Genomic DNA, 26,362 nt, shown 5'->3' on the forward strand with positions numbered 1-26,362 from the left:
TCTTATATCTTGCTGTAGGAGAAAGTTCAACAACATCCTAGCAAATAATGTTTTCAGCATCCAGTGTACAGTATGACAGCAAGTGACCCCAGAGTTGTCTAGTCTGTCTTGAGATCAGCAAACTGACTTTGATCTGTACACACTGGACCGGAAGTCCCTACATCACCATTTCATTTCACACTGAATCCACTGTGATTCGGACTTCTATTCCTACTTAAGATAGAGGCATGAAATAAGACATTATCAATGAATAAACATATTAACCCATGAAGTCAGGAGGGAAGGAAAGATCCAAGGGTATGGCGCTGCTGGGCCCGATGGTGCTGAGGATTCCAGGGAAACCTGGCAGTGCTCAGATAGTCCATAGCTGCACCAAGTGATATTTGGAGGACCAGCTAGTACTAGGGATTGAACGTTAAACCTTAAGTGATTGTACTATCACTTGATTTGAGGATATTATTTGTTTGTTTGTTTGTTTTGGGTTTCTTTGGTTTTGGGTTTTTTTTTGTTTGTTTGTTTGTTTGGTTTTTTTTGGTTTTTGGGCCACACCTGGTGATGCTCAGGTATTATTCCTGGCTATGCACTCAGAAAACACTCCTGGCTTGGGAGACCGTATGGGGCACCAGGGGATCGAACTGCGATCCCTCCTAGGCTAGTACAGGCAAGGCAGAGGCCTAACCACTTGTGCTACTGCTCTGGCCCCAATATGAGGATATTTTGATAGAGGTTTAAGTGACTCAAAAGTCAAGCTCTTTACATAGAAGATCATTGAAATAACAAATGTGGGACAAGAGAGATGGGAGAGAAGGTGAGGTACTTCTTGATAAGGTACCTTTCCTGATCCCTCTGGCCCATCAGGCATGAACCCTGAGCACAGAGCCAAGAGGAATCTCTGAGTACAGCTATCTGTGGCTGAAAACAATTGAACTTCATTTGAAAAGCAAACAAACTGAGCTGTGATTCTGTGCAGTAAATTCTCAGTAAATTTCTTTTCTGATGAACTCCCTGAGCCCAGGGAGGAAGCTCAGTAATAGAGCACATGCCTCGTCCTTGTGAAAATTTCAGCTCAATTCCAAATGCCATCGAAGAAAAGTCTAGATGCTTCCTTTGTCTTCACATCAGAGACAAAATGTAGATATCAATGCTCAATTAATAGTCTAAGGAACTCAGTACGCTACTCTACTTTCTTGAGGTCTCTGCCTCCCTCCATTTCCTGCTTGCCCATTCTGTCTTTGGCCATTGTATTTCTTTGAATTGATTTTGGCCTTCTGGATTTCTTTTGTACATATAAAATGATGGTACTTTTTGGAAAGGAAAATTCATCCATAGGTGGCTCAAAAAAGTGAAACAATAACCTTATATAGCCTTATATTTATGCACATAGTTACAGTGAGACCATTTGGGAATTATAAAAGCAAAAATTAGATTGCTGGATTCCTTGAACGTAGAACTGTTCCATATGCATTTTTGTAGCCTATGAGAGGCATTCGGGGAAATTTTAATGCCTGTGTGCATGAATGAATGAATGAATGAATGAATGAGATCTACAGAATTAAGACAGAAGAGAAGCAAAATGTTAATGTCAGAAAACACCAGTGAAATCACTAATTTTTCATCAGTGCAGAAGTTTCTGTACTTTTCTACTTCTTTCTATCAGATTTCCTCTTGCGTGAGACAGTTCTTGGAATCTTGCTTTGTGCCAATTGAATAGGACCTTCTCCGATTTCCACTTATTAGGACTATTTTGTCATTCTTTTTTGCTTTCTGTTCTATGATTAGGAACATGCAATAAGGTTGGATCCCCTTTTCTGGACTTTCAGCATTATGAAGGATATATTAATAAGAAAAAGTAGGACGTGGGTCACAGGGACAAAAGGGTCAACTCAGGGCACTTGTATTAGAGAAGGTCTAGCTTGAGCCAAGGAAAGCATTTCAGACTTAAAGAAAGGCAAAGGCCTAGAGATATAGGAATAAGCTTATTCTAGGAGTCGAGCATAAATGAGCCAGTGTGGGGAGGACTAATGCCCACATCGCCTCAGGATCAGAAGAGTTTAGATTTACCCTGACTAGCAACCTCTCAAACTGCAGAGCAGGGGGCTTGAGATGAGGAAGTGTATACTCTGATTGAACTTGTGAGCAGTATCTTGATTCTTCATAAAACAGTAGTATGACACAGGAGCTGTCCAGACAAGCACATTCTCCTGGACATGCAGGGGAAGGTAGTAGAGCTAGAGCTAAGGGGACAGAGGCGAGACATGCTCAGCCCTGGAGGTGAAAAGGTAGGAGACTGTGGAAAGTATGCCACTGGAAAGTCACAGAGCAAAACTCTCTTGGACCCCAAATGCTACTTCAGCAGCTCCCAAGCAACCTGGTGCTGCTTGAATGCCATGAGTCGATCTCTGCAGAGAGTAACTCCTGGGAGAAAGTGAGGTGTAGTAGCTTGCTAACAAAAAGTGCTTCCATCCCCTGATCCCAAGCACTAAATAGTCAAAGAGGAAATTCCATTCAATTCTCCATCCGCCTACCCAGGTCATCACTCAGAGCTGGCTGCAGAGGAAGATTAGGGGACTGTGGCCCACACAGCTGCCATCTGGGGCAGAATTATGAACCTGAGATGGTCGTCACAAGGAGGGAATCCTTCCTCGATGTGTTCAAGCATTCTGGGTGCAGAAAACAGTTTCTGATGCCGTGGGCTAAGGTCAGAGATCAGAGTGAACACCTATGAGTTTTGCCATCTCAGGCCTTTTAGATGACTGGATCCCTGTCTGGGTTTGTTCCTTTCTACTGATGGTCTTTTTTATTATCAGCTCATAGGATTTGTGTCCCACAGAACACACTCTGATTAAGAAAGTAGAGGTGAACACTTTTGATTGAGTGTTTGGAGCTGAGGAAGATAGCTGTCTTGAAGTACATAGGACATTTCTGCCCAGAGAGGAATGAGCCTGTCTGTCCCGGGAGTGCATTTGGGCGTGTTTATCCGAAGAACACTGTGGGGGCTGTTCCGTGGGGGACCTGACTCATACTCAGTGTCTGCTTAATGACCAAAGTTTGGTGCAGATAAAACTACCATTACGAAGATGAATGCATCTTGGGTTGAATGATTTTCTGTTTCCTCGCCGACTGGAAACCCCAACTTAAAAAATTACTCCAAGAGAAAGGAAAAAGAAATTTCGTTTTTAAATACTATCGGGACCTATGCACTCTGCTAGGCAAGTGGTCTTTGATTCTTTTAGAAGAAAACTCTTTTTTAAGTGACTAATTCTTTGTAATACCTCTTCAGTTTTCTTGACGTAAAGGCCAGAGGAAGAACTTATTTATCCATAAAAAAAATCACATATGGAGACTTACTCTCAGAACATATATATATATATCTATATATATCTATATAGATATATATATGTATATATATACATATGGAGATTTACTCGCAGAACATATATATATATATATATATATATATGTTCCTAAAGTATAACATAATGGCCGATTCTCTTGAGTAGAATTGACTACAAACATGAAAGAAAAAGAGTCCAGGAAGGAGAGCGAAGAAGAAAAAGCTACAGTTATTCGGATGCATCCTTTTGCAAAGGAGTTTTACATACTTGCCATCCTATGCTGTAAGGACATAGAAGGGTTCTGCCCTTGGAGAGGGGCGCCGCAGGGAGCTCACTTAGCATCCTTTGCTCCTTTCTCCAAATCAAAGCCTAGATTTGCCACCCCTATCCCCCAGAAGCATCCCCTGCGGATTCCCCAAATACCTCTGGAGGGCAGCATCGCTCCTCCCATTGGATATAGCTGCCTCAGCCTGTTCATTTTACTCGAAACCTTTTTATTTTATTGTTTTATTTTATTTATTTTATCTTACTATTTCATTATTTTATTATTCCCAGGGGCTCACTCCTCTGCGTAGAGCACAGTCAGTGCCTTCTTTTGGCCATATCTAGGATACCTTGTGAAAAAGATGCTATTCCTTTTTTTTTTTTTTTTTAATACTTTATTCTTCAGAATTACAAACATGTTAGCAGTTGGGCCTCAGTCCTAAAAAGAACAGCTCCTTTCACCTGTGCAACATTCCCACCACCAATACCCCCATCTTAATCCTTCCCCACCCCCTGCCTGTATTTGAGACAGGCGTTTTCTCTCTATTTCTCTCACTCATTACCATTGTCATGGTAGTTGTCGGTGTAGTTATTTCTCTAAGTGCATTCACCACTCTTTGTGGTAAGCTTCATATCATGAGCCGGTCCATCCAGCCCTCATCTCTATTGTCTCTGGGTATTACTACAATGATGTCTTTTATTTTTCTTAAAACCCATAGATGAGTGAGATTGTTCTGTGTGTGTCTCTCTCTCCCTCTGACTTATTTCACTCAGCATAATAGTCTCCATATTCATATATGTATAGAAAAATTTCATGATTTCATCTCTGCTAACAGCTGCATAGTATTCCATTATTTTTTCATATCCACGGAGGTCCTAGCCTCCAGAAATTTGCCACCTATTCAGAAGAGCAAAATCCGGGCTCAAGGGGAGCAGCAGTTCCCCCCAATAGCCACACATAGACTCACATGCATTTAGGCTCATTGCAGGTACTGCTTGTCTGTCAGCAGCCTGACTGGTGAGGAGGCTTTCCCTGATGACTGTTTACTTGCAAAATGCCCCCAGGGTAGCGGGCTTTGAGCTTTCAGCTCAGACAGGCACAAATGAGCTTCGCCAGGGAGGGGCCTCCCTCCCCACCTAGGCATATTGTGGCAAAGTTGTGACAGGTTTCTTTCCTGCCTGGCGCTTGAGAGCTGAAAAGTCACCATGAATGATAAAAAATAATTATATGACTTGCATAAAGCCTTCGTGTGGGAAGGGTTGTGTTAGCGATTACATTTAATTATTCAATGTGGAAAATTATTCACACTGTGTAAAGAAGCCCAGTGGGAAAGAACACTCTGGTCCCAGCCCCGTCACAAGGAAAGAATTGAAATATTCTTTCGCTGCCTCTGCTGAGTGGAGAGTCAGAGGGATTCCCAAACCTGGGCACCACCAGAGCTGGTTGGAACAGGTCCCAAAAACTAATGTGAAAGAATGATGAGGGGGTGCATTTGGGAGCTACATTGTCAGTGCTGGAGCTAACCCCTGGCATTGCACTCAGAATTACTCCTGGCTGAGTTCAAGGGAATATAGATGATGCTGGGAATAGAACTCAGGGTAGCCACAGGCAAGACAAGCACTTCATCTTCCATACTATTCCTCTAGCCCCAGATCTTGTCTTTCATGGGATCCAAGATCCAAGATGGTTCCCAAGCTTCTTTGGGGACAAGCACTCTGGGTTCTCAGTGTAACAAAGAAGGAAATCGAGGTGACCCCACTGCCCAGGCTCCTCCCCAGAAGTAGAGCCATCACTGCATGTCCAGGGAGGAGGGTCCAATTTGCTCTCTCTAATGATGGCAAGTTAAATGATGTCCTCTCAGCAGAGTGACTTCAGCCTATAGGTCAGATTAGACATCAGGACAGCAGTATGGAGCTGGCCAAATCTAGGTTTGGAAAATTCACCCCAGGGCCCAGGTCATCTCAGTGGGACAAAAGAATTGCAGCATCCAAAGACTGGGCCAATGAGGCCATTGTGGGTTCCCTGTCCTCCCAGCCCTTTTGAGAGCCTGCCATAAGCCCAATTCATCATTCATGAATCTTACTCAACATAAGCTCCAGTGTGTCTCCCTATTCTAGGCTCCTCCCCACCCTAGTTCCAGAGAGAATTGTGTGAGAAATTAGTTCTCTACCAGAATTGTGAAGTGGCTCCCTCCATCTATTGAGGTACACAGGGAGGCAGAAGTTTTCACCATAACCCCACCTCTCCACCCTATTTTCATGCATTCCCCAACATCAAAGGTCAGATCTGATTAGGGCTTGCGTATCCACACCTTGTACAGTTGCAGGCACCCAGCAATAGCTTGTGCAGTACCGGGGAGATAAAGGAAAGAAGGAATAAGTGGATGAGGATGTTGAAACTGCTAAGGAGGAACAGCCAGATTCCAAACAAGAATTAGGTCAGAAGGTGTCATCCTCAAAGCGTATTTCTCTAGCAATTCTGAGGCCCCGTCGCCATGTCTTACCCATAACTGCCTGTGCATAGCTAAGACAGCCCTTCCCCCAATTCATGGGCGTTGCCCTTTTACCCACCACTGTGCAGGTCTGTGTCTGTGGAGCGATTCCGGGCGCCAAGGGATGATCGCATCCGAGCCCCGAGCACACAGAACCAACCAGTGTCCCTCCTGTTGACTGCCAGAGGCCTGGCACCAGCTGTGCACGGCGGATCAGCCTTCTCCATTAGATGCCACTAATTTCCCTGATTACTCTATGTCCAAATGACATCCTAATGTAATGCAATTTATATGATCTCTGCTTGGTGTCACTTACCATGGTGGCCCATCAGAGTCCCTGGGTGTCATTTTGCACTGTCGCAGGCTGCCATCATCTCCTCCCCCACCCGCTGCAGTGCCCCTCCCAGTTCTGTGCCCCAGAACCCAGAAAAGATGAGATGAGGACTCCCAGGAAATAGGTAATGCCCACCGCTGCCCAGCCAGAGTCTCGGTGCCACACACTGTACACCTTTTCTCAAATGCTGTCTCTCTCTGTCTCTGTCTCTCTGTCTCTGTCTCTGTCTCTGTCTCTGTCTGTCTCTGTCTGTCTCTCTCTCTCTCTCTCTCTCTCTCTCTCTCTCTCCCACACACACACAGGGCCCTTTCTTTCAGGGACCCTTTTCCCTATTTTTTGCCCACCCCACCCCTTTCAGATAGCTTCACCCACTTCCTCTAGCTTCCTGAGCCCTTATCCTGCTTCCTGTGAGGCTTGGTGCATGAGGTGGCCCAGCCTACTCTGCTTCTTTCATTTGACCACTCCCCTCTCCTCTCCTTTCTGGGCTCCTCCCTTCCCTTCCTCCTGCCTGTCTCCCCCTCCTCTTCCCTCCCTCCCTTTCCTTCCTTTCATGTCTATTCCCCCCTCCAGGTTGGTCCCCTCCTTTCCAGCCTCTTCTCCTCCTCTCCCTTCTATTCTTATCCTTGCCCTTCCTCCCCTCTCCTCCCTTTCCCTTCTACTTCTATTCTGCTCTTTGCTCTTCCCCTCACCTCAGCCTCACCTCTCCTTTCTTGTCCTCTGTCCTCTCCTATCTCTTCCCTTCTGGTTTTCTCCTCTCCATTTCCCTCTGCTGTCTTCCTCTTTCCATTCTCGTCTCCCCACTCTTGCCCTCCTATCTCCTTCCTTCCGGTTCCTGTCTTTATCTTCCACTATGTCCTCTTCTCCCCTTCTCCTTTCCTCTTTCCCTCTCCTCCCTTTACTTCCCTCTTTCTCCCTTCTTCCTCTCCTCCCTGTCCTCTGCTTCTTCCTTGACTCTCCTTCCCTTCGCACCATCTTTGTGATCTCTTCTCTATGACCCTGTTCCAGAAATTACCATCAATGCCTTTCCCCACATTCTCTCGCCTGATTTCTGTCAAGTCTTTGCTTTTTTTTTTTTTTTTTTTTTACCATCTCTGTCTCTTGGGTTGGCTCTTTTCAGACTCTTTCTTCCTTGTCTTTTTCTGGCTATTTGCATGCTGCTTGGATTTCAAATGTACTTCTAAAAGTATTTGTCTGGATTTCTTTTTTTGATTCATTTTTGGGCCACACTTAGATATGCCCATACTCCATCCAGTATTACTCCTGGCTCTGCACTCAAGAATCATTCTATGGGGGCTGGAGCAGTGGTGCAAGTGCTAGGGCATTTGCCTTGCATGCCCTAACCTAGGGTGGACCTTGGTTTGATCCCCGATGTCCCATATGGTCCACCAAGCCAGGAACAATTTCTGGAAGCATAGCCAGGAATAATCCCTGAGCGTCACCGGGTGTGGCCCAAAAACTGAATAATAATAATAATAATAATAACAATAATAATAATAACAATAATAAAAATAATCATTCTATGGCATGTCAGGTTGATTGAATCTGGGTTGGTCGAATGCAAGAAAAGTCCCCTATGCACTGTATTATTGCTTCATCCGAATGTACTTTTTTTTGTTGTTTAGCTTCTGGTTTGCTTGTTTTAGGGCCACACCTGGTGGTGCTTAGGGCTTATTTCCAGCTCTATTCTAACGGATCACTCCTGGCCGGGTTTTGTGAACCATAGATAGTATCTATATTGGGTCTGAGGTGGCCCCTTAAAAGATCTGCTCTATCTCTCTAGGCCCTCAATTGCAACAGTTGTGTGCCTCACCCCAAATCAGGTCTCCCACTTGTTGCTCTTTGGAGCCCCATTGGTCCTTGGAAGAACATGGTCTTGGGGTAAAATGACCTGGACAAGTGGGAAGTCCATTCAGCTTCCCTATCAGCAATGAGATACTGAGAAACATGTTTCTAGAAGATTTTTCTACCTCCTCCAGGAGGAGGTAGATGGGTGGGAGAAAACAGAAATAGAAACAAAGGGAGAAAAACAATGTATGGCTAATAAACAGCACAGCTTGCAGGTATGCAAACTTCCTTGTGAAAATGTCAAATTGGCCTGCATTAAGTTTGGTCCCCCAGAAGATCAGTGAGTGAACCTCTGTTCTCAGCAAAGAAGCCCACAACCCAGAATCCCAGGGCCTGTTCCTGTGTTCTAACTTCTACTGTAGGAACAGATGGGAAGGGCCAGCTCAGGGCCAGGCCTCCTTTCCCAGTCCCCGGACAGTCTTTCCCAGCACCTGGCAGTTACCCAAGGGTTAACTGAGCAAGATCGAGTCATGGCTATTTGCTGTGCCTCCCATTTCAAAATAGTACCAGCCGACTTTCCTTCAAGAGTCTTGAGATGGCCACACTACTTAATAGGATCCCAAGGGGGGTGGGGGGCAGAAAAAAAACCCTTAGAAACAGCAAACACCAGCTCAGGATTCCCTTCCTCCTCTTCCTTTCACAGACCTGGAATTTTCCTTTCATTTTGCTCCAACTCACCCCCAAACTGATTCCTCTCCCAAACAAGCATGGGTCTAAGGGTTCTACCTCCACTGACTCCTTTCATTTTCAGCATCCTGTTCCATGTAGGGAAACTGAGGCAAAAAGCAACTAAGTGAGTTGGTCATCATGGCCCACTTAGTGAGTGCTGGAGTTAAGAGCTACAATATACAGGTGCCTCCCTCTTACCCCCTTGAACCTCCAAAATCCTTTCCAATGTGGCATCACTGCAGTGATGAAAGTGAGGCAGTACACAGCGAATCCAAAGGACAAGGACATCCAGAATCTGCGTACAAAATGCAGCAGAGGATATTTCTTTAGAAGTCTTTCTTTCCCAGTAATGACTTGCTGAAGCCAACGTGGATTTGACCTGTATTTTCTTAGCTCCTGTCAGCCAGTGCATGAAGGATGCGCAGCACAAGCGAGGATAGATTAGACTGCAGGTCTCAGCAGTGGCAGGTCAGGGGTGGCTCTGCTCACAGGAAACCCTCAGGATGGCCAGAGGAGGCCTCACCATTCAAATTCATCTCCTGGGGCCAGGAATTTGAAAGAGAAATGCACTTAAGACTGGAGGATTTAGGGATGGCTTCCAGGAGTTCTACAACCTCACACATCTCTCTAATCTTCAAACCTGTCTAGTTCTGAGGGGTGCATATTATGAAGGTGCCACTTGCCAACTTCAGGGGGAACCTCTAAACATCATTCCTCATCACTAGCTTCTGATTGCTGCTCTCCCACTTGGGACTCAGGCACCAGGAGGTAACAGGTGCATCTAGGTTCCATGTCAAACTGACTTGGTAGGAGAAAGGTCATGGTTTCTTTCCTCACCTTCCACATTTCTCCATCACAGCCCAAAATTTTGTATGATCCATGGCTTTCAGAAAATGAAGGTAAAATATATGAGCAAGACACAGGGTAAAAGATAAAGGAGAAGAGAGGGTAAATAGACAATGGGGACACGAAGATTTGACAGTCCAGACAGGTATATGGCAGGATTTCCCCTTGGACACCCTAGGGAGCCAATTTCAGCATTAGTGCCAGAAATGTATTTGGAAGAAGGGAAGAAGGAATGTTGAAAAATGGGAAGAGGACTATACCAAGGAACAGAGACCTGAAACTTGATCTGAAACCATCTTTTGAGCCTCACTTGGGGGATCGCTGGGGTCCTGAGGTAGAGCGGGGAGGTGGGTGGAAAGTTGCCGCTTAAAGGAATCCTGTCACCCCCTACCTAAACCGATATTCTTCCTCACCCCTATTCTAGCTCTGTGGGAATCTCCTCAGGATGGGCCCACAGAATCCCTGGGGGCAACAAGCAGACTGGTGGGCCCACCAGCTCGCTGGCCATAAGGCAGAGAAGTGACTCAGAAATCTCACTACAAGGGGACCTACCTTGTAGCGAGGGCAGAGAACACAGAACATGAAGCACTTCTCTCAGGAGAGCCCAGTGGGAGAAGGTCTTGTCAAAGAGGAAGAGATGGGCCTGTGTTCTTCCTCCTTCAGTATACACGCAAGATCCTAAGAGATAAAGGGACCAATGATGGCCCCATCCTGGAGGCTGACAAGGTCCCTGAGGTCTGGGCCTGTCCCTGGTGCTTGCCAGCTGACTAACTAACCACTGTGTGTTAACTTCACCTCTCTGCTTTTCTTCCTCTCTTCTTTCTGAAGTGTCCAGACCAAGGCCAAGTCACATCTTGTTTTTAGGCTTCCCTGACGGATGAAGGATTCCAACTCATCTCTCCTGAGCACCACGCCTCCCACCAGGTCATCTTCCTCCTACACCCATACTGAAATAATACTTTCTTTCCGCATTTTCTAGGTTAGAAGCTGAACGTACCTGGACTCTTGTTCTGGTCATGGTTTCTCTCCTTTTTCTTCCTCCAGCCCATCCCCCTGCCTCCCTTCTGAAATAGTTCTGCTCACAAACATGACACCTCTATCCAGTGACTTCCCCCACCCTGTATTTTCTAAAAAATCATTCAAAACACTCAACTATCTATAGCTCATTTGAGATATTTACCATCTGCCTCAGGCCCTCGCAGTCATTGTTCCCCCATTTGTTCTGTCAATGATGCCTGAGAACCTGGGAGGGACTTGGAGATGTCCACCTCATGACATGTGGCTTCAGTGAGAGAGATAAGTCTGTGCCTGAGAGGCTCTGACACCGCCATACAAATTCTCTGACAAGCCAGCAAGAAAGCCATGATTTCTGGCTGACCTTCCCCAGGCCCACTTCTATTTCTCAGCCCGGTATGCCAAAGACTTCATGCTGATGCTGCTGTTTTATTTGGCAAGAATGCCTGGCACTAAGAGGCCCTTTTCCCTGTGACCTGACTTCCAACACGCAGAATCGCAGCCTTAAAACAGAGTGTCCCATGATCCCTCTGGAAAGAGCGACATGACTTGGAAGTGGGGAAGTTCAGGAGTAGAAGAGACCAACGAGGAAATGAAAAGACAGACGTTGGGCTCCTGTGAGTCAAAGATTCAGAAAGTTGGCAGTCTTTAAGAGATCTAGGAAACTTTCATAAGGCCTTAATGGTTTCATATTACTGCTACCTTAGAACTCTACCTCTAGAAGATCACCAGTGACCCGGAGAATAGGGAAGGACTCTGTTAGCCTTGTCTTGTCCCCACTGTAGAATGTTCCTTTAAAAACTTAAGGGGACAATGTTAGTTTTAAAGAAGAAAAATACCCTTTCGTGCTAGGTTCTTTCCAGTACCTCTTGGAATGCTATCTTACTCTTGAAGTTCCCTGAAATGGGATAGTATATATTCCAAATAGTCAAACTTTCCATAACATTCTCAGAGAAGCAATTGGTCCAGACCCAAGACTCCCATCAACTCTTGGTAAAGAGTATATATCTCCATCCCCACTAAGGATTTCTGATTGACCAGTTGTGTAAATATTCAATAAAAATTTTAAAAAATTTAGGCTTTGCTTTTCTCCACCTATAGCACAAAATACATAATAATCTCTATGTACAAGACAAAAATAACAGTCAGGTTGATGATCTTCCCCTCTTGTGTCAGAACCTTTTCAATGGCACAACTACTTGCTTCTCTTAAAAAGAGAATCCCTGTTCCCTCTACTCATAAATTCAGTTCTCTAGAAAGTTTGCGGTAGCTTCACTTACCTTAGGTGGCATTTTCTCCTTAGCCGAACCTAAGTCAGAATGAGGTAACACCCTAGGTCCAAACCCTAGGTAAAACGCTAGGTCAGAATAAGAAAAGGATCTCAGGGGCATCCCTGTAAACCTGTACACTGTCACTGTATCATACCCATTATCAATCTGTTTACTTTAGCTCTGTGTCCCTGCAGAGCTGCCCCAGAGAACAGTTGGTCATATCTGGTGAACAAGGGGCAAATTATTCTGAATAACATTATTCTGTCTCCATAATTCACAGTGCCTTGGAGTGATAGTTTTCATGGATTGCTCCCCTAAATATAGTGGACTTTAAATGAGTCACTGGGGAGCCCAGTTGACCTAGTCACTGTCTAGAACCCCCTGAAGCTTTGTAATTTCCTGACACCCACGGAACCAGAAGCACATCACACTCCTATACCCCTTCCCTCTTGTCTTCCCTTTTTCCAAATAAACTCTACTGATGGGGTGATAGGAGATGCTAGAAGTACACAACCGCATACCCAACACATTGTACCTTGCCCTGCCTGCCACCAGCACCCATGCCCGCCCTTGGTGGGAAGTGGCAAAGCTTTGTGCAGGAGTGGATGAAGCTGGAGGAAGGGTGGCATCTCCATGACCCAGGGAAGGCAGGGCAAGAGGGTCGAACTTGCCACCACCACTACCGCCACCCTTGGCTCCTGGCCACAGCGAGGGCGTTTGGAACTCCAGCAGGATCACTGAGGTGCCTGGACTCTGTTTCTGATGGTGATGTTGCTCTGTTCTTGTCTGTCTAATCTTCCTTTTTAATCCCCATCCTGCCTGCCCCTCCCTCCCTCCCTCCCTCCCTCCCTCCCTCCCTCATGTAGGGTTACTTTAGTGATCCCTGGAATGTTTTTGACTTCCTCATCGTTATTGGCAGCATAATTGACGTCATTCTCAGTGAAACGAATGTGAGTATGACTGCCCTTCCCAGGAAACCTGCTCCTTCCTTCTTCCTTGCCTTCCTCTGTGCCCTGTCCCCAACAGTGTCTCTCTTTCTCTCTCTCTTTACTTCCTTTGATTTGTTTTTATTTAATTTCCTGTTTTACACCCTTCCAGTCATGCTTTTTATTGAACCTGCCGTCGTCTTGTGGGGAAAAAAAGTGGGAGCTTCTCCTCCTTTTTTCCCACTCATCCCAGCTGGGCTGGGCCCAGGAGCTCGGAGGGACCATGCGGTCGAGGCGCCGCCGGGACCCTCCGGGGGCCACAGCCCTGCTAACCTCTGAACTAACCCAGCTTTGTCAGACCTCTCCACCCTGTGAAAAACCAGGTGCCCCAGGTTTGAGCTGCCAGTGCAATAGAGTGGTAAGAGAGTTTACTATGCCCACATAACCTCTTTCTTTTCTCATTTTTTTCTCTTCTCTCCTTTCTTTCATGCTTTGTTTTTTTATTTTCGGTTCATTTCCCCTCTTCCTTTTTGTTTTGTTTTTCTCCTTTGTTGTTGGTTTATTTTTTTTTCTCTCTCTCCTCTCTCTCTCTCTCTTTTCCTCGGCTTCTCTGCCCCATGCAGCACTATTTCTGTGATGCATGGAATACATTTGACGCCTTGATTGTTGTGGGTAGCATTGTTGATATAGCAATCACCGAGGCAAACGTAAGTACATGGCGTCTGCACCTAACCGGCCTGCCTGCGCCACGCTCATTGGTCTCTCCCCATTGATTTGCCCTTCCTTTTCTTTTCTCCCCTCACCTCCTTCCTTTCATGATGGTTTTTCTCTTCATTGGTTCAGTTTGATTGGTTGAAAAGATTTTCTTCATGTTGCTTTGTTTTGAGTTTCCTTTTCCTCCTTTCTTCTTCTCATTTTGTAACTTTTGGAACGAGTTAGGCCTTTTCCTGGCCCTTTCACTTGGACTGCTGCATCTCTCCCTTCTCCCTGTCCAACCTGGCATGGCTCACACTGCATAGGAGGAAGCAGCTTTGGGGACCAGGGAGTGAAACAAACAAACAAACAAACAAACAAAACCAAAAACAAAGGCCTCATTGGAAACTTCTGGGCAGCTACTGAGGTCGGGACCCCAACCTCTTCTCACACCCCTCTCTCCCTGCAGACCTCTCTCTGCCTTGCCATCACACCCAGACAGAATCTTGGAAAAGGAGCTCTCACGGGCATCACCCAGGAGGTGGGGGCTGCTGCAGTGTGGACAACAGGAGTGGGCTCAGACTGAAGTAGCCCCCACAATCAGTCTGACCCTTTGGGTTCCTAGCAGAGAAAAAAATCCGTGCTTAGATCCCTTTTCTCTGCAATGGCCCAGAAGTCTCCTCACCAACACCAGGGGGTGGGGTGGGGGTTAAGCAACCTCACTGAGAGCTCTTCCAAGAGTCTCTGCTCCCAAATGCTGTACAAGGGCGCTCCTCCCTGTAAGCACCTCATTTCTGCATGAGCCCGTCCAAAGAGTGATTTCTAGTCACCTGCCTGGTTCTTTCTCTGCACACCCCACCTTTCACCCCTCCCCTGGGCTCCCTGGCCTCCACAGTAGCATAGCCCCTACCCTCCAGGCGGAATTTCTGCGCTTGCGACAGACAAAGGCTGCCTCCTCCTATACTGTTCCTACCAGTTCCTGCACATGTCTTTTTGTTCCTTGGCATGTTTGAATTTTCTCTCTTGATCTAGAGGGATGTCCTCTTACAGTTAGTTTTTTAACATGTGTTGCTTAATATTTTTGGTCATGACTTTTTCTTAATTAAGAACTTGGTAATGTTTGTACAAACCTTTGAGGCATTCCAACATCAAGTAATAGCACGGAGCAGATGCTGTGAAGTTTTGATCTAGGATGTTTGATCCCCCCCTACCAGGCCTCCTGCACTGCCCTGCCCTCCCCCAGCCCACTCCCTATTCCCCTCCCCATCTGCTGAGCTCACATGTTACTTGGGAATCTGCCTGACCGCCTGACCAAAAGCTGTATGTCTTCCCATCCCAGAGGATGGACATGAAGAGGAGGTGGTAATGCTCTCCCACCAACCTCCCATCCTCCATTACTCCCTCTGGAACTCCAAATTGGATGTTCTTTTGTCTCCAGGCCCTCCAGGTTGTCTTTGTGTACGAGTGTGCGTGTGTAAGTGGGTGTTGGTGTGTGTTCATGCTTTTCACTTAAATTCCACCAGTAAATCATCAGGTCATAAAAAAGCCAGTTTTCTTACTCAGACTCTGTCTCAATTCCCATCGATTTCCCTCAGTCCCACCCCAACTTCCTTCCTGAGACACTTTCAGTTTGGCAGGCCGATGGCACCCGAAGCTGTATGTCAGATGTTCAGTGCCTTGAGTCACACGTCAGAAGGTGAGAGAGGGTTGGTTCACGCACACCTAGATTTATTTCCTATGTTTTGACGTACTGCTCAGGGGCTACTCTGTTCCCTGAGAGCTGTTCCCAGAAGTGCTTGGGGGACCAAGTGGAGCCCGCATTCCAGTCCATTGAGCACTCTCTGTGGCACGAGAAAAGATTGGTTTTATGGGGAGTAGCACAGAGCTATAAAAACCTGTGTTGTGGGATTTGAAACCCAGAGGTGGGACAGTGCGGGCAAGTGACCCCAGACTGTGCCTACAGTCCCAGGAGGTTCTGCGGGCCTCTCACTATTGGCAAGGCCACTTATTACTCAGCCTGCCACTGCCTCCTGATTTTTCCAAAAGAGAAACAAAGTGCAAATAACATTTTCTAGCATATAAAATTTCTACAGAAAATGAGGCAATACTGGATAAAGAAAAACTGCAGGTCCTATTTCTAACTACAACTAACCAGACTCAGAACCCTTGCTTCTCAACTATGATAATTGTCTAATGAGCCAATAGGCACAGCTCAGGAGGAAAGTCAAATTTACTGACCAAAAAAAAAATTTTTTTTTACTGACCATTGTCCTTGACTTGAGTCTTGATAGCAAATAGCCAAACACAGTTTTGTGCTTGGCAAGTTATATGAGTGACAAGGTATCTGAAAGACATGTGAATATGCCTAAGAAGTAGGTTCCTCCACCTAGGTTCTGCCCTTGTGCCATAGCCACCTTATGGGTCTGGGCACTTCCTAGTACCAGGACATTTATAGGTGGACATGACAGCTCCGGTTATTTCCTGGATGTTATCCTAGACATTTCAAGAATTTTAGGTCTTACTATGATCACAAGGCATTATTTCGCAGATCATTGTTTAATTGGGAAGGGATCTACACTTAGACCAGGAGGAATTTCTGAAGCTCTTTACCTACAGCTCCTCCTCGTTGGCTTTTTGAGGCCTACTGGAGTCAACTCTCCTTTCCCTGACCAAAAGCCACGTTTATATTAACTGCCCTCCAAGGATTCCCTTCATATAGTTCTTGTCCCCTTAAATGCCTGTTCTTTGTTCCTGGCCTTTACAAGGCTATTGTGCTCCTCTCCTGTAGCCATGACATGCATTCACTTCTATAACACTTCTTAAAATCAAAATTCAGTTCTACAACAAAATTCTATTTAAAAAAATCAGTTCTACAACACTTAAAATCACATAAACTCACTTCCTACTCCTCAGTGAAATTTTTAGCTCTTGAGACTCACGAGTATAAAAAAACAAAAGCCCCTTCCTCCTAAATGAGCATTATTAGTTTAGGGAAGTGAAAGAGAGGAGATAATAAGTGAGAAATTCAAGTACCAAAAGTAACGAAATGGCATATAATGTTGAAAGATTTAAAGAATGTAGGTCCTTTTAAGGAAAGTGATGGTAGGGATGTTCAGAGATACTGGGGCCGAGCTGGAGAGATAGCATGGAGGGAAGGTGTTTGCTCCGCATGCGGAAGGATGGTGGTCTAAATCCCAACAACCCAAATGGTCTCCCGAGCCTGCCAGGAGCAATTTCTGAGTTTAGATCCAGGAGTAACCACTGAGCATTGCCGGGTGTGACCCAAAAACCAAAACCAAAGCGAACAAACAGAGATACCGGGACCACTGAAAGCAGGTGCCATTTAAACTTCAGCTTTAGAAAGAAGGGGACATATTTTTTATGGTTTTTGGAAAAGATTTTTTATTCAGTGCTTAAAATTAAAAACTACAAGATTTTGCTTGCAGTTGATGAGCAAAAAGAAGAATGTTAAACATAAAGTATCTGATTGGCTAGTTAAAATGCTCTGACTCAGCAAGATTTCTCAGGGACATACCATTTACTGAAGGATGGACTTAAGAGTTCTGGAGCAAATTAGCTCTAAACAAAACATCATCTGAGAATGTAGGGCTAGTGGATGTATGAAATATTGAGTGAGAAAGCTGAGAAGGGGAGGTTGCAGCAGACCTGATTTCTTCAAGCTTCTAGCAGTTGATTACCATATGCAAGGACCTAGCAGCTAATTATGTTATCTCTTGACACGTTTGAGTTTAGAAAGAAGGGGGCATTTTATCAAGGCATACACCTGACAAAAATGATGAGTTATCCATACACGTATCTAGGTGAAACTTTGGAGGATGGGAGGGGGCAGCAGGACAGAAAACAGTGTGCATGGATAGGGAAAAGGAGAAGGGTCAGAGTGAGGGGCCAGATCGGACTATCTTTTATACTTAGTGAGAGGGTTGGCTTTGAGGGACCTGTGACAGGACTGGCTCCCTCTTCTTAAAATACTCTGCTAGCTCTTTGAGTCAGGTGTGGGAACCAGAATTCCATTTACAAGGTGAATGGAGTCATCTAGGCTGGAAGGGGTGATAACTTGCAAACAAAACCATAGCACGGAAATGGAGATAAATGGTTAGGTTCTCCATCTGTTTTGAAAATAGAATTCCCAGTAATACCCAGACACACTGGAAGGAGTTGTGAGATAAAGTGAGGCTGCAGGATGACTGAGAGGTTTGGGGGAGTCTACACAAAGGGCTGAGAGAATAGTGTCAGGACCTGCTGAGAAACACGTGAAGTAAACATGTGTGTATGAATGAGACAGGTGCTCTGTTGGAACATGTTCATTGGATTGGGCAGTGTAGATATCAAGGAAACAAACCACTGGGACATAGTCTGTGTCATCAGCATTAAATGCTAACATAGAAAGAACATCACTGAGAGGGAAGGTAAAGGAGACTCCGGATCAGGACCAAGGCCTAGAATATGCCTCTGAAGAGCTGCTGAATATAACTGGGAGAATAACATAAGTCCTCTGACATGTAATGGTGCTGAATTCTCCCTCTGTCTAAGGTACAGGCCACTGGCCTATGCTCCCCAATGCCTGACTACTTCTTCAGTTTGAGGTTTCTCTTCCCCATGTGCTCTGTAAGAACTGGGTTCAACAGCATGGCACTCTGAGAAAACTTGCTTCTCCTTTATTTCTTAAATTTGAAGTTAGGTTTGCTAGAGAGAAAACTCAGAGTCATCACCCCATGAAAGTTTTCTTTTTTAAATAATATCTTTATTGAAACATCGTGATTACAAATATGACTATAGTTGGATTTCAGTCACAAAAAGAATACCTCCCCTTTACCAGTACAACATTCCTACCACCAATAACTCCCATCTTCCTCCTCCCACAACCCCTACCTGTATTTGTGACAGGCATCCTACTTCTCTCACTCATTACCATTGTTATACCATAACAACTAACAGTTGTTAGAGTAGTTATTTCCCTAACTGCACTACTACTCTTTGTGGTGAGCTTCATATTATGAGCCGGTCCTTTCAGCCCTCATCTCTATTGTCTCTGGGCATTATTACACTAATGTCTTTAATTTTTTTAAAACCCATAGATCAGTGAGACTATTCTGTGTGTGTCTCTCTCTTCCTTTGACTTATTTCACTCACCATAATAAATTCCATGTATGGAAAACAATATGGAGATTCCTAAAAAAACTAGAAACTGAGCTCCCATACGATTCAGCTATACCACTCCTAGGGATATTCCCTAGGAACACAAAAATACAATTCAAAAATCCCTTCCTCACACCTATATTCATTGTAGCACTATTTACAACAGCCAGATTCTGGAAACAATTAAGATGCCCTTCAACAGATGAATGGCTAAAGAAACTGTGGTACAAATACACCCCATGGAAGTTAATGGGAACTTTTCAAGTATTGAAACCAGAATTAATTTGAGTACCTGGGCCAACAGCCGTTTCCAACTCTCTTTTTTCTTTTGCATTTTAAACTCAGTTGTACAGCAGAAAGCTGAAAGAAAGGCCTGGATTCTTACATTATGGATTAAGAGCTATTCTTGAAGTGTGAGTTAAGGAGTCTGGGTTCTGTTTACAGCTCTAGAATTGCTATCAACCCATCATAGCTGAAGCCCTGTGACTGAGTTCAGGTAACACTGTTCTCTGAGCCTCGACTTCCTTAAACAGAAATACTCAAATTCCTTTTTGGGGGTGTGGTCACACAGATTAGTGCTCAGAACTTACTCCTGTTTCTTCTTCACTCAACACTCAGTGACTATGCATGACAGGGCTTATGGGAACATTTAGGATGCCAGGGATTGAACCTAGATTAGCTGTGTTCAAGACAAGTACCCTACCCACTGTACAATTACTCCAGCTGAGCAGGAAGATTCAAGTGGGGATGGTGTTCTAGGAAAATGGAAGTTGAGAGATTTATGGAGTTGGCAAGCACTAGTCCACAGAAGTGACCGAGAAAAGAAAGGGGCAGGAAGAGAAAGTGACACCAACAACTCTGGCAGTAAACCCAGGTGTAAGAACAAGGGGTCAGGGCAGAGGTTTAGGAGGAAGCTAAGATGGCGGCAATCTGGTGTTCTGCCTACAGAGGGTGTCATACAGTCAACTTCACTCCTCAAGGATTTGTACTCCACACAATGAATCCCAGGCTTACCAGCTGAATAATTTTTCCCTAAATCATCTATGGCCATGGGTGACAAAACTGTGGTTCAAATTCATTTTAATCAGAGAACTGACTTGCTTTTTTGTTGCCACCCAGCCCACTGGCTGAATCTCTAGGCCAACCTGACCAGAGTGGAGTACTCTGCCATGCCCTGGTGCATCCTAAGTGCACCCTCAGCACCCAGAGAAGTGGCTTAATTTAAAGCTCCAAACGTCTTCATGCTGCCAACACTGTATGAGAAATCTGGGGTATCTGAGCAGAAAGCAGTTTTCATATCTCCTTCCCTTGCCTCTGATCAGCAGAGTTTAGAAGAAAAGGGTGTAGGAAACACAGGGGAGCACCTTTGGCCACTTGCCATCTGCTGCTTGAGAAAGAAAATAGGAGGAACAAGGGATATATGGAAAGACATAGTTACAAGTCAGGGCTGGGATGGAGTCAGTGCACCGAGTGCCCATTCGGGGCTGGGCTCAGTCACATCAGAGCCTCTCCAAGAAAATCCAAATGCTTTTGACTCCATCCCCTGCAGCTAGTGCTGTCTTGCTTGAGCCCCTCTTCCTCATTGACACCCTACAAAAAGAAGAAAGCAATTTGGCCTCTGCTCTGGCTTCATGGACAGAACAGCAGCCAGCCCTGAGTCACCTAGGCAGGTCTGCCTGCTGAGGGTTGAGTCAGACAACTCAATCAATCTCCAATCCTGAACCAGTCTCTAACCTTGACTCCAGCCTGCATTCACCAATGGTGCAGTGGGACTTTCCTGGGCCTCGTCTTCTCTGCCTGCCTCTCCCTACTCCATACCTCAACTCCCTGCATAGCAGAAAAGGGTCCAGAGTAGGTACTGGAAGGATAAGGACTAAACAGCTCCCACAGGAGTTGTGATGAGGAGTAAAGATAGAAAGTGCACTCTGGAAATATAGATTCATCCCAGATAATTAGAGGAAACACAACTTTGAGGAATCAGTGGGTCAAGCACCTTTCCAGCTCATATAAACATCCACTGAGATCTGCTGTATAAGAGTGCCTGGCATCTTATCATTGGTACAGAGGGAAGGTCACGACCATGCTTGTTGTCTTGGCTTTTCAGTAGCAAAGCTGTCCAGAACCTGGCCCCAGGCTGCCATCCCTGTGTTTCTAGTACAGGAACTCCAAAGAATGCTGTTGCCAGACTTGATGGTAGTGGTGGGTGTAGCCTGAGCGGGGTCTTAGCAGGTTAAACGAAGTTGAGTGGCATTTCCTTCTATATCCATTTTCCTGGTGAGGGTTTCTCATTTTGTTGCTTCGAGTTATTTTCCAGTGCCTTTTATCACACACCCCCAAAAATCTAAGCCACCAAAGTGTCTTGCTTCAAAGTGAAACCACTCCAGTCCAGTTATCTACTGAAGTAGCAGTGACTCAATGAGCTGCTCTCCAGAATTCATTGTTAGTTTGAATCTCGGAAGGACAATGCTGGGCCTAAAGATGGCTGGCTGGAGCTGGAGCAATAAATCAATAGGTAGGCTATTTGCCTTTCATGTAGCTGACTCAGGTTCTGCCCCTGGCATCCCTCGAGCACTGTCAGGAGTAATTCCTGAGCTCAGAACAGGAATAACCCCTGAGCATCCCTGGGTGCAGGCCAAAATTAAAAACGGAAAATGAAAGAAAAAATTACGATGAAATGGCTAGTGTGCTGAGGTAGGTCTGTAGGAGCACGACTCCTGAGTGAGGGAAATGGTCATCTCACCATGAACTTCCCTAGCAAGCAGTTCTTTCCTCTGAGAAGGAAGCTGGGCCCGAAGATATTTAGCAGGGCCACAGAGCTCTCTAAAGAGAGAGGAGCAGCAGATCTGGCCCCCTACAAGGCTACTACTGGCAGTAAACAAAACGTTTAAAAAGCCCTCAGGCCTCTGTAGGGTGAGTCTGACTGGCAGGCAGGTTAGCCCTAGAGCAGAAGAAGCTCATGTGACTGGAGTTTTCCCAAAATTACTTCCATGTGTTTTCCCGAAGGCCTTGAGAAGTGGCCTATGGATAACCTGGAAGTCCCCAGGGAACATCTTTTATGGAACTTTTGGATTGAGCTTGAGAGAACTGAGAGAGTCTGAGAGTTTGGTCTCAGCCACGACTCTCAAGTCTCTTCTAGATTTCTTTCATGTTCTTTCCTTCATATTCCATTTCTTATCTCTCTTCAGTCCATTATACCCTCTCCTTCTCCATATAATAGGAAATAAGAAGGATCCAACCCCTTGGTTGGAACAAACAGCCTTTGATGCCTTGGCATTACTAGCCATTACTTCAGTCTTCTCTCAGGCTAAGCAAGCCATTGAGGAGGTGGTGAAGTGTATTATGAGATAACCTCTAAAGCAATGGGACCTACGTGATTCCTCTGGAGAGAAAAGTTATACATGAGGCAGGCTCAAAAGGGCTCACAGCCTTAAAAACACACTGATTTATATTGACAGCTGAAAACCACATGGGAGGATCTCCTCCAGGCTGTAACTTGGTTCTGTCTAAGTTTGCTTGTTCTACTTCTCTGACTCTGTCTTGCTTTTGTTCTATCTCTCCCTTTCTTCTCTGCCCTTCAGCTTTTCTCTCCTCTCCCTCCTTTTAGCTCTTCTTTCTCCCATTATTCTCTTTCTTCTCTCTCACTTTTCTTTCCTCTCTTTTTCTGCTCCCCTCTTTCTCCTCACTTGCTTCTCTCTTTTTTCTTTCTTCTCTCTCTACACCTCTCTCACCTAATGTTTAAGCTTTGCTAGCAAGGCTGACAATGATTTCATTCATTTGTTCTCCATGGGTTTCCTTTGCTTGTTTGAATGATACTGACTGTTCTTCCCAAAGGAAGATAAAACTACCCTAGCAATTTTGTAATCAGTCTTGGTTAGTGGAAGGTTTTAGTAGGAAACCCCAGGGATCTACCTTGTTGCAGTTGAATAATATTGTCACTCCAGAGGCTTGGCTTGCTTCTAGCCGCATAAGCTGGCCTTAGTGCTAGTGAGGTGCATAAGACAGGTTGATTCCAACTATACACCCTCTCTGCAGTCACCACACAAAGAAGAAAATCAAGAATGATCCAGACACCACCAACCATTCTCTATAGCTTTCCATTCTTGTTGGGAACCACTAATCTCTCAAAGGAAGTTCTGAAAGAACATTTCATTCAAACACCTGTATCTTCAAAGATTCAAGAAGGAAAATTCTCCTGGCTAAAATTTCACCTTGGAAAAGACAGATGAGATCCAGTAGGTTTCCAACATAATGGACAGAGGGAGGGAACTGGACCCCTCATCTTTACCTTTATGTATTCTTTGCCCTTTTCGCCCCAATATTGTCCACAGTCTCATTTTTCTTAGCAGCCCGCCTCCATAGATCCAGTGACACAGAACCAAAATGGAAACTCTGCTTAAGAATTATTTCCAATTGCTATGTTTCCTTAATATTTTTTTAAATATGGAACCATTGGCACCCATTCCCATTTCTGTATATCCCAGTTGACTAGTGCTTTCCAGTTCCCTTAGCAACTTAGTTCTACTTTCAACTTTATAAAACTTAAAGTACATTTTATTTTGGTCTCCTTAAAATACCTTTACCAGAAATCTCTGCAAGCTCAAAGGCTAACTCTTTCACCTCAGTAAGAGCCCCACTTTAGTTCTAGATATGTGCATTTTTCTTGTTTTGAGAGAGAAGTTTCTCCTGTTCAGCCAGGTGTTGTCCAACTGTCTAGACACCCCTGATACTTGTCATTCCCACATTTCTCTCTTGAGTCCAGCCAGCCTGAGTCTGCCTCACCCAGCCTACATTGACTATGGTCTCACCCACCAGCAGGGCCCTATCTCTTCTGCCAGACTGTGACAGGCTCTCAGCCAAACTTCCAGACTAAACTGAGATGAGATTAAAGATATCAACGGCAGAGAAACAGAAGTTGTGAGGAGGGCAGGGAGGAATTTCCACCTGCACACAGACCTTCTTTTGGTCTGCAATGGACTTTATATCAAATACAGTCCTGTGTTCTAGGCAAGAGAAAAACAAGGATTTTACAGCTAGTAAGAGACTCGACCTCTCCCCTTCAACCGTGGCTTTTGACTCACAATTCAGAAAAATATGGAGTTTCAGAACAACCCGGCTATTCTAGTTACTCTGTGCCTCTGTGACGCACCATGTCCAAGGTGCATTTCTGATTTCTTTCTTTTTCTTTATTTAAACACCGTGATTACATATATGATTGTAGTTGGGTTTCAGTCATAAAACGAACACCCCCCTTCACCATGGCAACCTTTCCACCACCAATTCCCCCGACATTTCTGGTTTCTTCCCTCCAAAGTGCTCTCTGAAAATTAGTCTATTTAATTTCCAGAGACTCTCTTGGAAAAGTGTGGCTGGGTATTTCAGCCTACCTACCCCACTCCCTAAGTAAGTGTCCAATAACTCTCATCCCCTGGCTGTGCTACAAAAGGGGAAAATGGAAACTAAAGAAAATATCCTTTTTAAAATGTAACTAAGAGCTATCTTCCAGTCATCTTTTCAATTTCCTGGAAAATATTGCCATGTTAACAATTGGGAAATGTCTACTGATGTTTTTTACTTCCACTGTCTTAAGAAAAATAAAAACCTTCTCTGAGGAGAAGCCTCTCTCTACTTGCCTTTGGCCTTCCCTGAGTTCCATTTCTCAGGGTCCTAAATATGTCTATACAACAGTGTGATGAGAAGGCACAGGAAATCTAGTTCGAGAACAAAGACTTCATCACCAAGGTCCCACTTCGAATTGCACTCAAAGCCTAATTCAGATAGCTACATAGAGAACATCTCTCCTTAGCTCCCCCTTGTCACTCCTACCATCATTGCCACTCATACCAAACCAAGGTAATCTGGATAAGTATATTGAAAAGAGGCAATTTGCTTTCCGTTCTATTTGCCCTTAGATCGTTAGCTGGAACACTAACCAGGACTCTGAAATTCTCCAGCTTTGTCTCACAGATGGAGTAATGACCTCATTTCATTTATACCAATTGCATGAGCAAATTAAGTTAATTGTCCCAATATCTTCAAACTCTCAAAAATTACCGGATCATTAGAAAACAAAGATGAAAAAATGGACTGTTTCGAACTTTACCCCAGGATTTCCATTAGTGGAAATGGTAGCTCTTAAAAAACTCAACCAAAATGTTGAGAGTAAGTAGCTCAGCTGTTCTGTGACTCCTGGTAGAAGAGGGTGCAGGAAGGATTTCTCGGCTGGAGAGTGTCAGTCTTCTGGAAGTCTGTTCATTTCCTTCTTTCACAGATCAACTACTAATTAACTTAGGGAACTGAAGGTCCAATGGTTAGTGGGATAAATACTCAAATAACTGACTAATGCTGAATTTAGGGCCGGAAATAATCTAGTGAGTAGAGCACAAGGCTTGAAAACATCCAACCCAAGTTGAATCTTCGGCATACCAAATGGTTTCCCAAGCCCCACCATGACTGATACCTGAGCACAGAGCCAGGAGTAAGCCCTGACCACTGCGAAGTCTGCACCTCTCCCTCACAAAATAGCAGAAGCTGTAATAACTTTCTCACAATGTGGGGCTAGGTGGTGGGGCAGGAGGGAGGCTCACCAGCATGTTTTTCCTGCACTCGAGCACAAATACCTGTGAGTGTGGCCAAGATGGACCCTGGCTGTCTCCATCTCCACAATGTATGTACCAGAGGGTCCTGACTGCAACCGGGCAAGGAAACCAAAGTGGAGACTGTCACCAAGGGTCATCTAAGAAACATCCTTTGGAGGTTGGAGTATCCTAGCACTGCATAGTTTGAGGCAAAGCTTGTGTCTTTAGATTGGTTGACAGACAGGACAACTTTTCTGATTAGTGTCTGGGTTTATTGTGAGTAGCTAGCTACTGTTGATACCCTGAGTCTCACAAATACTTTTCCCCACACACTGACAGGCAAGTGCGAGAAGTTAACAGTCTCCAGCAAGTCCAAATTGCCCTCTAAATGCTCCCAATTAAGTTTTAAGAGAAAATTAATGAGTGAGTCTCCAGATCCTCATGAAAAAAGACTAGAAACGTCCCTATCAACTGGACTGGGGAACCCGACACAGGAATTCCAGAAAGCCCCATCTGCTCTTTCTTTTGCTCTTCTAGGTTTTAGTGTCCTCAGAGTCTCCCTTATAAAAGAGCATTGAGGTGATTATCATTCAATATATTAAATACCATGGGCACTCAGCAATGTGATCCACCTGGGTTCAATTCCCAAAGCCCTGTATGATCTTTCAAGCCCACCTAGGGCGATCCGTGAGCAAAACCAGAAATGAGTCCCGAGCACAGCCAGGTGTGAAAAATAATTTTAATTTTTAAATTTAAGTTTTTAATCAAAAGTTTTAAATATTGTATATCATTCAAATGACAGGCTATCATCAACATAATTACAATAGTTCTAAGGCTCCATTTGAAGAAACATTTAAATAAATTAGATCTTAAATAAGATCTACAAAAGCTAAAATGGAGCAAGAAAAAAGACACTTAATATATTTTTAAATCCCATATAA

General features: G+C 44.7%; 1 protein-coding gene across 1 annotated transcript in view; it reads left to right on the forward strand.

The window, feature by feature from the left end:
• CACNA1C (calcium voltage-gated channel subunit alpha1 C) overlaps positions 1-26,362 on the forward strand; it is a 657,609-nt gene that overhangs the window by 626,714 nt on the left and 4,533 nt on the right. Inside the window, exon 30 of the mRNA XM_049783035.1 lies at positions 12,937-13,020. Within this exon, the coding sequence (XP_049638992.1) occupies positions 12,937-13,020 (84 nt within the window). The remainder of the gene's footprint in view (positions 1-12,936; positions 13,021-26,362) is intronic.

Source organism: Suncus etruscus, chromosome 11, assembly GCF_024139225.1.
Source record: "Suncus etruscus isolate mSunEtr1 chromosome 11, mSunEtr1.pri.cur, whole genome shotgun sequence".
NCBI classification, from domain to species: domain Eukaryota; kingdom Metazoa; phylum Chordata; class Mammalia; order Eulipotyphla; family Soricidae; genus Suncus; species Suncus etruscus.